At 45.3% G+C, this 14,231-nt stretch overlaps 1 protein-coding gene and 1 pseudogene across 2 annotated transcripts; one reads left to right on the top strand and one right to left on the bottom strand.

The window, feature by feature from the left end:
* Nucleotides 1–989: 989 nt before the first annotated feature.
* On the bottom strand, nt 990–1,881 carry LOC308149757 (olfactory receptor 52P1-like; the record flags this gene model as incomplete). Its single annotated transcript, XM_080522648.1, has 2 exons — nt 990–1,719; nt 1,862–1,881. 2 exons carry the CDS (start codon nt 1,879–1,881, stop codon nt 990–992), a joined length of 750 nt encoding a protein of 249 aa, XP_080378774.1.
* A 618-nt stretch (nt 1,882–2,499) lies between these two features.
* LOC308149756 (RNA-binding motif, single-stranded-interacting protein 1-like) lies at nt 2,500–4,145 on the top strand (annotated as a pseudogene). Its single transcript has 2 exons — nt 2,500–2,508; nt 3,077–4,145. The product of its transcript is annotated as an RNA-binding motif, single-stranded-interacting protein 1-like (transcript).
* Nucleotides 4,146–14,231: the final 10,086 nt, after the last annotated feature.

Below are 14,231 nucleotides of genomic sequence, written 5' to 3'. Positions count from 1 at the left end.
ACATGAGAAAGTGCAGGAGACAGTGAGACGCAAGCAACAGGAGAGTAAGGAGTACACAGACAGAATGAGGGGAGCGAAAGTGCCCATGTTCCAAGTGAATGACACCGTACGTGTCCGCAGACCGGAGCATGTAAAAAAGGGATCATCAAGATTCACAGAACCGCTGACAGTAGTTAGTAAAGCAGGACAGAATACATACCTGCTCAGTGATGGTCGAAAATGGAATGCATCCAAGCTTACACGCTTCCCCAAGGATGCTCTGTCTGGCACCAGTGGTGAAAAGGAGATTGAGCTAGAGGAGTTCATGGTGCCCGAGTCGGAGAATGTGTTTAATGAACCAGGTCCAAGAAGGAACCTTAGAGTCAGAAACCCACCTAAGTGGCTGGTAGACTTTGTGCCGTAGAGAACGTACTGAAAGGGTAGGATAGAACACGGTTCTAACTTAGTACCAAAAGGTCCTACAATGCAAGGACAAAAGTGAATGTTCATTTCATGTTTCACTGTCATAAACTGTTTATTGTTGTTATTCATTCTGCTGATTCATTCATTTTCATTTCCTTAGTTTTCATTTTATTTCAATTGTACTGACACCAGTTTACAGAATATTGCCTTCTTTGAGTACGGTAATTCCTTTAAGAAAGGGGGAAATGTTGTGTCCTGTTTATACCGCCAGTGGGCGCTAGTATGCTAGTGATGTATGCAGTTACGGAAGTGATGTATGCACTTACGGATGTGAAGAAGGAGGAGTTGAATAAACGTGCGAAGGAACAGCAGCTGCGTGTCTCCCGGTCTCATTCTTTCCTAACTACTTCCTTACTACAGAATACCACAGAGTGACTGTCTTTTGTTCTCCAAACATTGAGGAAGGTGAAAGCCGAAAGGCATCTGTTTGGCTGCTGCTGTTATTGTTACATGTAAACAAGTATCAATGATAAAAACAAAACAGACATGAGTCGTTATCTATGCTTTGCACACATCCTTTATTGCAATCAGGATAACAAAGTGTCAACTTTATTGCATTTTAAATATCTAATTAAATGAACTTTTATCTCTTTTGTTCTGATACCGTAAATGACTGGATTCAAAGAAGTAGGAACAAGAAGATACATTAAGCTTGTTAAGACACGCACATCAGGGGGGATAGTACTAACCCTATACCCAGTAAATGCAACCAAAACACTTCCATAGGCAACACAGATGACCATTATATGAGAACTGCAGGTTTGGATGGCTTTTTGGCGTGAATCTCCTGAGGATGACCGAAATATATTGAAAAAAATCAGTATATAAGAAAACGCTATGAAAATACAGTCAATAGTTGGTATACAGAAAGCCACAACCCCTGCTATGTAGTTTCTGAAAACATCACCACATGACACACTAACCACTATTGTATGCTCACAGAAGCAGTGGTAGAGAACATTTGATAAGCAAAATGTGAGCGGTCCAAACAAACCAACCATTGCAACGATAATCATAGTATTTCTAGTAACAAACACAGAAGTAAAAACAAGTGAATTTTTCAGATTCATGTAATCATTGTAGCGTAAAGGGACACAGATGGCTACATAGCGATCTATTGCCATCCCGAGTAAGATTGTGGATTGAAAAGTTACACAGTAGTGAATGCAAAACATCTGAACGAGACATTCCTCTCGAGAAATAATATTTCTGCTGTGCTGAATAAGAAGCTGAATAACATCCTTGGTACAAACATAACTGGGAGAGCAATATTAATTAAGAAAATATTAATTCAACTGAAGATACTGCAGGGTGATGTGTTTATAATGATAGTAATTCACATCATTTTCATTGTGATGAGGTAGGACATTTGGACTTTCCTGCTGATCTAAAGCTTTACTGGCTTCTGTTAAACTGCATTTTGAGAGGTGTGGGATCTGTGATGACAATGCTCTCTGTTTGGCAGGATCACAAGGCAATTCCTTGTTTCTGTTGGACTCCCAGGAGGTCTCCTTCACACTTTTTTTTTTTTTTCTCTTGGCAGGGGCCAACATAGGCCCTGTGGTTTCACTCTTGCCCCTCTTTCTCTTCCCAGGGCTGGGTTCAAAGAGGATCTGAACATTAGTCTTTGAGGGCAAGTTGAGCAAACGAGGCCTTTGTGGGTTGTTAACTGGAGAAAAGTAGTCCTCAAACGCTCCATCATCTTCATTGGGACAGGAAGAAGCATTCACTGAGCCCCTTGAGAGAGCAAAGGACCGTGCGGACAGAGATGCAGAAATACTACAAGCATCTTTATTTGTGGTTGATTTTGATTTACTTTCTATGGGGGACTGCACTGTATGTTTTTTGTTGACTGATGGTAATCCTTTTGAGAGAGCAAAGGACCGTGCGGACAGAGATGCAGAAATACTACAAGCATCTTTATTTGTGGTTGATTTACTTTCTATGGGGGACTGCACTGTATGTTTTTTGTTGACTGATGGTAATCCTTTTGCTTTGTTACTTCTGCTTGATCGTCTTGAGTTTCCTGGAACAGCCATGTCAAAGGTAAACACACTCTTGCTACCATCAGGACTCTCTGAAGAAATTTGTTTCTTGACTCCAGCTCTTTTGATTTTGGTCAACCTTGGCTTTTTGTCTTGTTTTATGCCTTCGTCTTCAGCTGATAAAGCAGGGAAAGGAATTGGATCTAATGATTTTGGTCTCGACACATCACTGCAAGGTGACAACCACTGGTCGTTCTTGTGCAGGGATTTTCCAGGACAGTTGTCACTAGTGTCTTCTTGTTGCTTCTTTCCATCTTTCCTCTTTGAGCAAGGCTGAGCACCAACATATGGGTCATCAGAATCCGTATCTGCATGGACAAAATATGAGAATAAGTGAAGTAATATAGGTTAATTCTAACCAGTCATTTTAATCAATCATCAAACTCATCTCCCATTAGGTAAGTATTACAGATTAGACCAAGAACAATCCAAAGCAGAGAATCAACAAAGGATTCCCAAGTCCTTACCCAGCTGGGAGATGTGTAATGGTGTATTCCCAAGAGAAGGCTCGAGTTCAGGTGATAATCTGGACTCTGCCATCTCTGAAGCTGAGAGAATGCATTGATTAGAGTCACAGCAAGCAAACAGATTTCAGCCCCAGCACGGTGAGCAGCAGCAGCAACAGCAGCACCACGGGCTGGGACCAGCTCAGCAAAACCAACCTGTACATCCGCGGGTTGCCCCCGGCAACCACCGACCTGGATCTAGTCAAACTCTGCCAGCCGTATGGCAAGATCGTATCGGCTAAGGCCATCCTTGATAAGACAACAAATAAATGTAAAGGCTATGGGTTTGTGGACTTTGACAGTCCAGCAGCAGCCCTGAAGGCAGTCCATGCCCTGAAGACGAGTGGAATACAAGCTCAGATGGCTAAGCAGCAGGAGCAGGACCCTACCAACCTCTACATCTCCAACCTGCCCCTGTCAGTGGACGAGCAGGAGCTGGAGAGCCTGCTGAGGCCCTTCGGCCAGGTCATCTCCACCCGCGTCCTCAGGGACTACAGTGGGAACAGCAGAGGGGTGGGCTTCGCCAGGATGGAGTCCACAGAGAAGTGCAACGCAGTGATCTCCCACTTCAATGGGAAGTTTATCAAGATGGTGCCAGGAACTTTGGCGCCCCCTGAGCCCCTGCTCTGTAAGTTTGCTGATGGTCAGAGGAAGAGGCACAGTCACAGTCCGTTTGTCCCCAACGGACGGACATGGCCCAGGGAGGCGGAGCTGCGACTGGGTGGGATGACTCTGGCCTATGATCCATCCTCAGCCGCTATGCAGAATGGGTATTACGCGTCTCCGTACACCCTGACTAACAGGATGATGGCTCAGACGGCCATGTCTCCTTATATGTCTCCTGTCTCCTGTCTCCACCTACCAGGTGCAGAATCATTCTTGGATGGCCCATCAGCCTTACATTATGCAACACCCGGCAGCTGTGATGTCGCCCTCTGTGGACCACACCATGTCAATGCAGCCTACCGCCATGATGACACAGCAGATGGGCCATCTCTCACTGGGGAACAGCGGCGCGTACATTCCTGCTAACACAGCCATGCAAGGAGCCTACATCCCCCAGTATTCCCACATGCAGGCACAGGCTTCAGACACATGCAATAGTGAGTCCGTCGAGGTCGCCAGCTTGTAAGGTAACGTCTCTATGACCATATAAGGACAGACAGCAAGGTAACGTCTCTATGACCATAATATTATATTATAAGGACAGAAGACTTCCGACAGGGCCGTTTTGAGCAGCGCCGGTATCTCCACATTGGTGAAAACGCAGAAATATCCATCTCACAGCCCAGCTACCATGTCTGAAGCCAAGTCCACAGAGTCCCTGGGTTCACAGCAGGGTCCAGAGATGGTGGCAGTGAAGTTGGAGGACTGCAATAACGTATCGTTGGGGGACATGGAAAAAAAAAAATCTAGAACAACAAGGCTGCGTTCGTAAATTCGCTGTGGAATCTGATCACTGAGTACACTGGTCTACTTGCACTGGTACCATTGCTTACTGTATGTAGTCGTCTTTGTAGTGGTTTGGGGGAATACTACAGTTTGTCATATGACTGTACAGCACAGTATATAAGACGAGTATATAAGGCAAGTATTTTTGTGCTGGTGGGTGTGGTCCGACCGATTGGGGTGGGCCTGTCTGGGCCAAAAATGCCAGGGCCTAATTTTTGTCCCAGTCCAGCCCTGTTACCGGTTGAGTTGGTTTTGGAGTACTGGCATTATCCTGGCTGGGCAGACTCTTGGTGCTGTGATGTCTAGTTGCTGTCAAATAAGGAATCTCCGCTTTGTCTCTTTGAAGTTGCTGCTGCTGATGTGAATATGATGTTTGCTGGTTGAATTTTCTTTAGGTCTATGGATGCATCTTAGGCCGGCTTTACACCGCAGGTCGTAATGCCTAGTTCCGATTTGGTGCCTTTTAAAGATTTTTTTGAACGCCTGCTGTCATGTCTATGATTGCCACGCCCCTCAGGCCAGTTCATTCTGTGTGCCACGCAGTTCATTCTGTGTGCCACGCCCCTCAGGCCAGGGAATTCTGTAATAAAGCGTGCTGGAGTGAAGACCTGAAGTTCGACGTGTCGTCCCCAGTTATTAACTATTGATTAGATTCTGCAAGGTCTAGTACAGATTCAACATTGGCGACGAGGAGAAACATGCATTTGTAATTACAAGAATCAAGTTTAGCTAGTTAGTATGGAGAAAACCGGGATCCAACATTTCGCATGCTACACAGAGCCAGCCACGCTAGGTCCGAGATGGAAGCGTTGGCTAACTTCGTTCGAGCTATATGCGGACGGAAAAGGGCTCATCTTGGATGACGATTCACATAATACGACAAAGCAAAGGAGACGTGCACTATTACTACATCTAGCTGGACCAGACGTTCAGGATGTTTTTTCAACTTTACCGGACAACGGTGATGCAACGGACTACGTGAAGACGGTCGAGGCTTTGAACGCATACTTCGTGCCCCAAGTCAACACAGCGCTAGCAAGGTACGCGTTTCAAAAGATGCACCAGAAACCAGGTGAGACAGTGCAGCAATTTGCTACACGCCTGAGACAAGCTGTGAGAGACTGTGGATATGGGGGAGATTCTGATAACCAGATACGGGATGCAATTCTAAGCAAAGGAACATCAGAGTATCTGCGTAGGAAGCTTTTGGAAGAGGGTCGTGTATTGACATTAGCAGTCACAATGGAAATAGCTGCTCGTTGTGAGAGCATCGAGGAGCAAATGGCTGACATGTCATGCACAACGACCGGAGCTACATCGGAGACTGTTAACCGAGTTGATCACAATGAAAAAAAGGTATGGCAAAACTGGAACGAGAAAGGTAAACCGAACAGAGACAATAGAAGTGATGGAAAGTGTTACAGATGTGGAAATTCTGATCACATTGGCCGAGATCCAAAATGCCCCGCACGTGGCGTGACATGCCACAAGTGTCAGGGTAAAGATCATTTTGCAAAGGTGTGCCGCACTAAAGGTGAGAAAGTGAAACAGAAAGTTAACAATGTAGAAGAAGAGGAATACTTTGCATTTGCCATTAATGACAATCACATGTCAGAGAGACTAGATTTCTGTGTGGGGGGAGTGAATATGAAAATGCTCATTGACTCTGGCGCAACAATCAATGTGATGGGAGAAAATGTGTGGGAAAATGTGAAAGCAGAACACATTAAGTGTCATTCCTATGTCCCTAAGACAGAGAGGAAATTGTACTCATATTGTTCCAGTGAACCATTAACTGTCAAGGGTGCATTTACATGTAATGTGTCAATAGGAAACAAAACTGAACATGCAGAATTCATTGTAATCAGGGGGAAAGGTGAACCATTGCTGGGAAAAGACACAGCGATGAGACTGGGCGTCCTGAGAATAGGTGCCGACATTGCTGCTGTCACAGAGACAAAGCAAACACTCCAACAACAATACCCTGAAGTGTTCAGTGGAGTCGGGAAACTAAAAACAAGACAAGTTAGTCTACACATTAACCCAGAGGTTAAACCAGTAGCCCAGCCACTCAGGCGAATTCCATTTCACCTCCGGGGGGCAGTAGAGTCCAGAATAAAAGAATTGGAGAATTTAGACATTATTGAAGCAGTGAATGGGCCCACCCCGTGGGTGAATCCGGTCGTAATTGTCCCAAAACCTGGAAACGATGTCCGACTCTGCCTGGATATGAGACGGGCCAACGAAGCCATAGTGAGGGAACGCTTCCCAATCCCCACTGTGGATGAGCTACTCCAAGGGATGAATGGCTCGACCATATTCAGCAAGTTAGACTTGAAATGGGGCTACCACCAACTCGAACTGACTCCTGAATCGCGTGAGATCACCACGTTCGCTGTGCACAACGGCGTGTACAGGTACAAAAGACTGTTGTTCGGTGTATCATCTGCTAGCGAGCAATACCAGCACGAGATAGCCAATACCTTGGCTGGAATTGAAGGGGTTGAAAACATATCCGATGACGTGATCATACATGCACGTGACCAAGCCATGCACGACAAACGACTGCACGCCGTTATGGCGAGACTCAGAGAAGCAGGATTGACACTAAATCCAGAGAAGTGTCAGTTCAACATGGACAGACTAATTTTCATGGGAATTCTGTTGTCAGAGAAGGGCATTGGTCCAACAGAAGAGAGGGTGCGAGCTGTGACAGAAGCACGGGAGCCAGAGAGCCACACGGAGGTGCGTAGTTTCCTGGGGCTGGTCGGATACAGCAGCAGATTTATCCCTCAGTTTGCTACAATGTCAGAGCCACTGAGACGCCTGACAAGGAAGGACACGCCATTCATATTCGGGCCAGACCAGAAGCAAGCATTCAGTGCTCTTAAAGCAGCGCTCGCCAGAGCGACCACTCTTGCTTATTTCGACAAGGACGCGCCGACGCAGGTAATAGCTGATGATAGGGCAGCTGAGAGACACTGTAAAGCCTGCCACGGATGTCAGATAGTGGCTAGACCTGACCCACCTGAACCGCTGAGACCCACACCGCTACCTGATGGACCCTGGCGGGATGTCGCCATTGACCTACTGGGGCCTCTCCCGTCCAACCACTCCATTTTAGTGGTAGTAGACTATTTCAGCCGGTATTATGAATATGACGTCATGACCACAACCACATCAGAAAAGGTCATAGACAGTCTGGAGTCAATATTCAGTCGACATGGACTGCCAGTCACAATCAAGACTAACAATGGACCCCAGTTCAGATCTGAACAATTTAGACTGTACTGTGAGGAAAACGGCATCACACACATCAAAACCACACCGAAGTACGCTCAGGCCAACGGAGAAGTTGGGCGTCAGAACGCGTCACTGATGAAGAGGATTCGGATTGCTCAATCAGAGGGACTGGATTGGAAAAAGGAACTGAGAAAATATGTGACAATCTACAGGAGCATCGTCCATCCATCCACAGGTAAAAGCCCTGCCGAACTGCTTTTCAACCGAGAGATGAGAGGAAAGCTACCGGAACTGATTGAAGTGAACACAGATCAGGAAGTGTGTGACCGTGACGCTGAGCAGAAGGCAAAGAGTAAGCTGTATGCTGATACACGCAGAGGAGCACAGCAGTCAGAGGTCAGTGTCGGTGACACTGTTCTCCTGAAACAGGACAAAACTGACAAGTTCTCTACCACATTCAACGCGACACCACACAAGATCATCAGTAGGGCCGGAAACAAAGTGGTAGTGGAATCGCCAACAGGAGCACGGTATTCGAGGAACACCACCTTTGTTAAGAGATACGAAGGAAAAGGACTGAAACAAGGGACATTCCAAGAAGAGGAGGACACACAGGAAACTGAGGACACAGAAATCAGAGAGGCAACAGAAGAACACACACACGCCACTGATAATCAGAGTCCACAAGCTGAACATAACTATGCCACACGAATACAGACAGGCCGCAAAGGATCAAGCGAACACCCAGTAGACTGTCTGACTATGTTTTGAAGTGAAGAGGATTCTCAATGTGTTAAAAAAAAAAAAAAAAAAAAAAAGCGTTGTACAATGTAATGATACACTGATTTTGAATTTACAGGAAATAATTTGGAAGATACAGTGATTTATAATAATAAGAAAAAAATGTTACCTGATGTTATACCAGCTGACCATTAAGAAGTGTCAAAGGATATTTTGATAATTACTGAAATATGATTTAGTATGCAATTTAGCTACATTAAGGTTAGTATAATCATCAGCTGTGTTTGTTGGTTAGTAAGAGTTTAATGCCAAGAAAAAGGGGGATGTCATGTCTATGATTGCCACGCCCCTCAGGCCAGTTCATTCTGTGTGCCACGCAGTTCATTCTGTGTGCCACGCCCCTCAGGCCAGGGAATTCTGTAATAAAGCGTGCTGGAGTGAAGACCTGAAGTTCGACGTGTCGTCCCCAGTTATTAACTATTGATTAGATTCTGCAAGGTCTAGTACAGATTCAACACCTGCTTACACCTACTTTTTCAAATGACCCATATCTGATACCTGTGCTTACACTGGTAACATTTATAACGACCAGCATGCGACCCCGCATGCGTACATCGAAAAACGAAAGTAAACAGACAGCCGGGACTTGCAATGGACGCAAACGAGACAGAAATTATAATCCCTTTATATATTATAATAGTGAAAATGCCACCGCTCATCCATGATCAGACTTTGCTGAGCTGCTGGAACTGAAGTATCAATAGAGTGCAAAATAACAGCATCCGCACACTCAAACATTGTGCAAAAAAACATAGTCTATTGGGAGCTTTCGGTCATAGACCTTCTTCAGGCATATATATTATAATATAAAGCCATTGCTTTCCGAAGTATGTTTAGAGGTCTGCAAGATATTGCACACATTTTAAGGTGGAGAAGAAAGAGCACTTCACTGTTGAAGTGAGTGAAACTCACATCAAACATCATCAAAATGCGAAGTCCGTCGTATTTTCAATGACGTGCAAATCAGAATTGAGCGTTATATGCGACCTGCCTGCTTAGACCGCAGTCGAAATGACACATCAGATTTGTATCTGATTGAGGCCGGCATGATATTGAGGCCTGAATATCATGCCGGCCTCAATCAGATACGAATCTGATGTGTGTGAGTCTTCGCCTTTTGATATCAGATTCAATGTGCCTTTTTACTGCTTACACCTACATGTTACATATCCGATCTGTGCCACATGAGAAAACATTTGAGCAAAAAATCGGAATTGTGTCACTTGTGGTTTCTCGGTTTAAAAAATTGGAAACCGTCCATCCCTAATTCCCTATTTTTAATAAAACTGCTTTCATTTTGTGTCATTTCAGGCCAACAATGATAGAAAGTTGCAAAGCAATTACAATGTCCGATCTGAGGCAGGTATTACCGAAGGCTATCTTTGAAACCTGCTTCTCTGGTGAAGGTTTGTTCATATTCTCAATGATGGTCTCTAACGTTTATACCTTTTACCTTTTTCTATACATTTTTTATACCTACTTTGTGTCTCATTAATGTTGTAGTGATTGGAAGCAATCATTGTTATCTGAATAAAGTGATTATTTGTTAGGGTTAACATTGACATTATAGTTCTGCTGTCTTTCAGTTTCTCTGGATGGCATGTGCTGCAGTCTGTATGAGTTGGTTCCTACTCAGGCTGGCGACACGTCTCTCTCGCTGCTCACCCATGAGCTGAAGGAGAATGATCTGGTGAGATATTTTAGCTCACTGGCAGGTTGAGGACAATTCATTCTCCATGTATCATTTTCATAGTTGCCTTATGCTGTTACATCTTTTAATTCCATCTACTCATTTATTTCTGCAGGCCCTCATTATACAACTGAATGATAGTGGTTTTCTTATACTATTACATTCTTCTCACTTTCTTTCATATGAAGGTAAGACAATACGGTGTATTATTGAGGCATATTGTGGGCAAACATATTTTGGTCAGTAATGGCCTTAATCAAGCCATATTCTATGTACTGGTTTACATTCAGGACTGTTGATTGCATAATGTACTGAATTTGGTTTATATGCAGACTAGTTTTATTGCTATGGAAATATACTGTAATTGCCTTCACTCCAGATGCTGGGTCCAATAAGCCAGAAGTACTGCAAGGCATGTTTGTATTTCAAGACTCCAGAGCTGTACCAAGAGGTAATACGGTCAAGTGTGATTTCATGATTGTATATTCATATTTTTTTATTAGCCTGTTCCTGAGGAGTAGCACCTCTTTAAAACATTATGTTTTGTAAGTATTCTATTAGATAATTACTCACTTGGTACTTGCATATCTGTCAAATATATTAACTTATCTTATCATTATATATTTGTTGCCACAGAGACCAAGATTTCACGGAAAAAGTCCTCTCTCTCACCAGAAGTAATTCAGGTCCTCCCAGCGTTGAACTATGCAGAAATGGAGGTGGAAAAGTGTCCCCCTGACCAAAGTGGGGAGCTATGTGATCTATTGGAGCAGCATATTCAGAGCTATGCTGCTCTTACACAGCCTGGACTAGCAAGCAGTCCATCCAGGGAGGCAAGCATCTTTCCAGATCAGTATGATGTGCCTGATGCCGTCAAATACCTCTACTCTGCCCCAAAGCGGACTGAGGCGGAAAGGCTACGCCTCCAGTCTTACCAGCACCAGCCCGTATCCTTTCAGCTCTCTGTGTCTAGGGCCGTAGAGGTCCTGGCAGCTGGACGAGAGGAGCGAGGAGATGATCCAGATGATGATGTCTACTACTGTCTGTCATCTCCAGAGGGATCCCCAAGAACTCCAGTTAGTTTGTGTCCCGAGGGGCAGCCAGAGGTGGAGGGGCAGCCAGAGAGGGAGGGGCAGCCAGAGGGGGAGTCCCCAGGCGATGCTGACACAGCTGTAGACATTAGTCATAAACCAGATGTGGAAGTAGACAATTTGCATCTGAACAAGGTGCAAGAGGAGGTACTCTCAGATCTTTCCCAGCCTGTGATGTCCACAGAGGGCTTTGCGATACCTGGGACGACAGTGGCGACCAAACCAGACTGTCTTGCAGAGATAACAAATGTCTCAACTTCACCTACATCAGATGACCTCCCAACAGAGTTAGATGTTTCCAATACTACTACTGAGAGAACTGCAGTAGTTGCTGTGTCTGTGGATGAGAGCCCCAGCATGATCAATGCAGAATCAGCCATTGAGCACTCTGGTTTCCAGACCTCCAGTTTAACACCAGCCAAATTACAGGTGGAAGATGCAAGTTCTCCTAATGGAGAATGTGACAGGACCAACCAGCCCCCTGACCCCCCAGAGGTCAGTCAACCCTGTAAATCTGACTGGAGGAAGCTGCCAAGGCGCCGTCGTGGAAAGTCTAAAAGGGTCAAAGTCAAAGAGAAAGGATCAGATAAGGAAGGAAGTTTGCTTTTACCTCGTGTCCACCGACTGAAGAAGACAAGGGGCTATCATGGGAAGTATACAAAAATCTTGAGGTCTGCAGTGGTCAAAGAGAATGAACCAGATGAGAAGGAAAGTGTGCTTTTAACTCAGGTCCTGGTCAAAGAGAATGAACCAGACGAGAAGGAAAGTGTGCTTGTAACTCAGGTCCACCCTCAGAAGAAGAAGACAGAACGGTGGGACTTGAAGGCAATCATCACCAAATGTGGTAGGATCTTTGTCCCGCATGGTTCTGATGTCATTGCTAAGGATAGAGTCTTTGATAGATGTGGCCAGAGCCATAGATCATGAACAGTGTGCTGAAGAAATGATGGTTGAAGCTTCTTTACAAGTCCCCCAGCCCATGGACATGGGAAATGGACCTGACTCTACCATAGAGATGGAAAAAAGAAATGGAACACTTACAAAGACAATGGATGGATTAAACCACCCCCAAAACATACAATTCATAGAGGATATTTCCAAACAGACTATGTTGAAAAAGTCAGATGGCAATAATGATTCACCCATCGAGATGTCAGACACTAAGAACCATTCACCAGAGGTCAACATGGCTCCAGCAGACAGGAAGGCTTCTCATGCATCAGAGCATGGGCAGAAAACAGACAGTGATTATCCTTCCAAAGAAAAACACACAAAAAAGAGTAAATATGTTGCAATATCCCTTAGTAAATTAAAGACAGTTCTTTCAAGAGGGGGAAAGAGGAAACCATCGCCTACAGTTTCGGAAGATCAGATGTTACCATTAGCTACAGCAACCCCAGAGCCGCCACACAAAATAGGCAAGGCTGATACAGGCCTGGAGAAGTTGGAAAGTGTTCAATTGAGTAACTTCAGCATAACCAGCACGGACATGAACAATGGCACTGATGGAGTTGCAGAGACAATGCCATTAGATCCATATCTTGCAAAAGTGTTAGGCCTGGTTCCTAAGGGGTTGCAAAATGAGGCCCAAAAAAATCCTGAAATTGTTTTTCAATTAAGGAAAGAGACTCCAAGCACACTGGACCAGGACGGAACTCAAGCCATGTCAGACGAAATGTCTCAGGCTTTGCCTAGCACACCTTCAACAACCCAGGTCCATCCAGGGAGGCAAGCATCTTTCCAGATCAGTATGATGTGCCTGATGCCGTCAAATACCTCTACTCTGCCCCAAAGCGGACTGAGGCGGAATGGCTACGCCTCCAGTCTTACCAGCACCAGCCCGTATCCTTTCAGCTCTCTGTGTCTAGGGCCGTAGAGGTCCTGGCAGCTGGACGAGAGGAGCGAGGAGATGATCCAGATGATGATGTCTACTACTGTCTGTCATCTCCAGAGGGATCCCCAAGAACTCCAGTTAGTTTGTGTCCCGAGGGGCAGCCAGAGGTGGAGGGGCAGCCAGAGAGGGAGGGGCAGCCAGAGGGGGAGTCCCCAGGCGATGCTGACACAGCTGTAGACATTAGTCATAAACCAGATGTGGAAGTAGACAATTTGCATCTGAACAAGGTGCAAGAGGAGGTACTCTCAGATCTTGCCCAGCCTGTGATGTCCACAGAGGGCTTTGCGATACCTGGGACGACAGTGGCGACCAAACCAGACTGTCTTGCAGAGATAACAAATGTCTCAACTTCACCTACATCAGATGACCTCCCAACAGAGTTAGATGTTTCCAATACTACTACTGAGAGAACTGCAGTAGTTGCTGTGTCTGTGGATGAGAGCCCCAGCATGATCAATGCAGAATCAGCCATTGAGCACTCTGGTTTCCAGACCTCCAGTTTAACACCAGCCAAATTACAGGTGGAAGATGCAAGTTCTCCTAATGGAGAATGTGACAGGACCAACCAGCCCCCTGACCCCCCAGAGGTCAGTCAACCCTGTAAATCTGACTGGAGGAAGCTGCCAAGGCGCCGTCGTGGAAAGTCTAAAAGGGTCAAAGTCAAAGAGAAAGGATCAGATAAGGAAGGAAGTTTGCTTTTACCTTGTGTCCACCGACTGAAGAAGACAAGGGGCTATCATGGGAAGTATACAAAAATCTTGAGGTCTGCAGTGGTCAAAGAGAATGAACCAGATGAGAAGGAAAGTGTGCTTTTAACTCAGGTCCTGGTCAAAGAGAATGAACCAGACGAGAAGGAAAGTGTGCTTGTAACTCAGGTCCACCCTCAGAAGAAGAAGACAGAACGGTGGGACTTGAAGGCAATCATCACCAAATGTGGTAGGATCTTTGTCCCGCATGGTTCTGATGTCATTGCTAAGGATAGAGTCTTTGATAGATGTGGCCAGAGCCATAGATCATGAACAGTGTGCTGAAGAAATGATGGTTGAA

The sequence above is a fragment of the Nansenia antarctica genome (assembly GCF_963989245.1).
Source record: "Nansenia antarctica genome assembly, chromosome: 2".
NCBI classification, from domain to species: domain Eukaryota; kingdom Metazoa; phylum Chordata; class Actinopteri; order Argentiniformes; family Microstomatidae; genus Nansenia; species Nansenia antarctica.
Note: the sequence above shows the minus strand (reverse complement) of the source record. Positions and strands in the feature narration are given on the sequence as shown.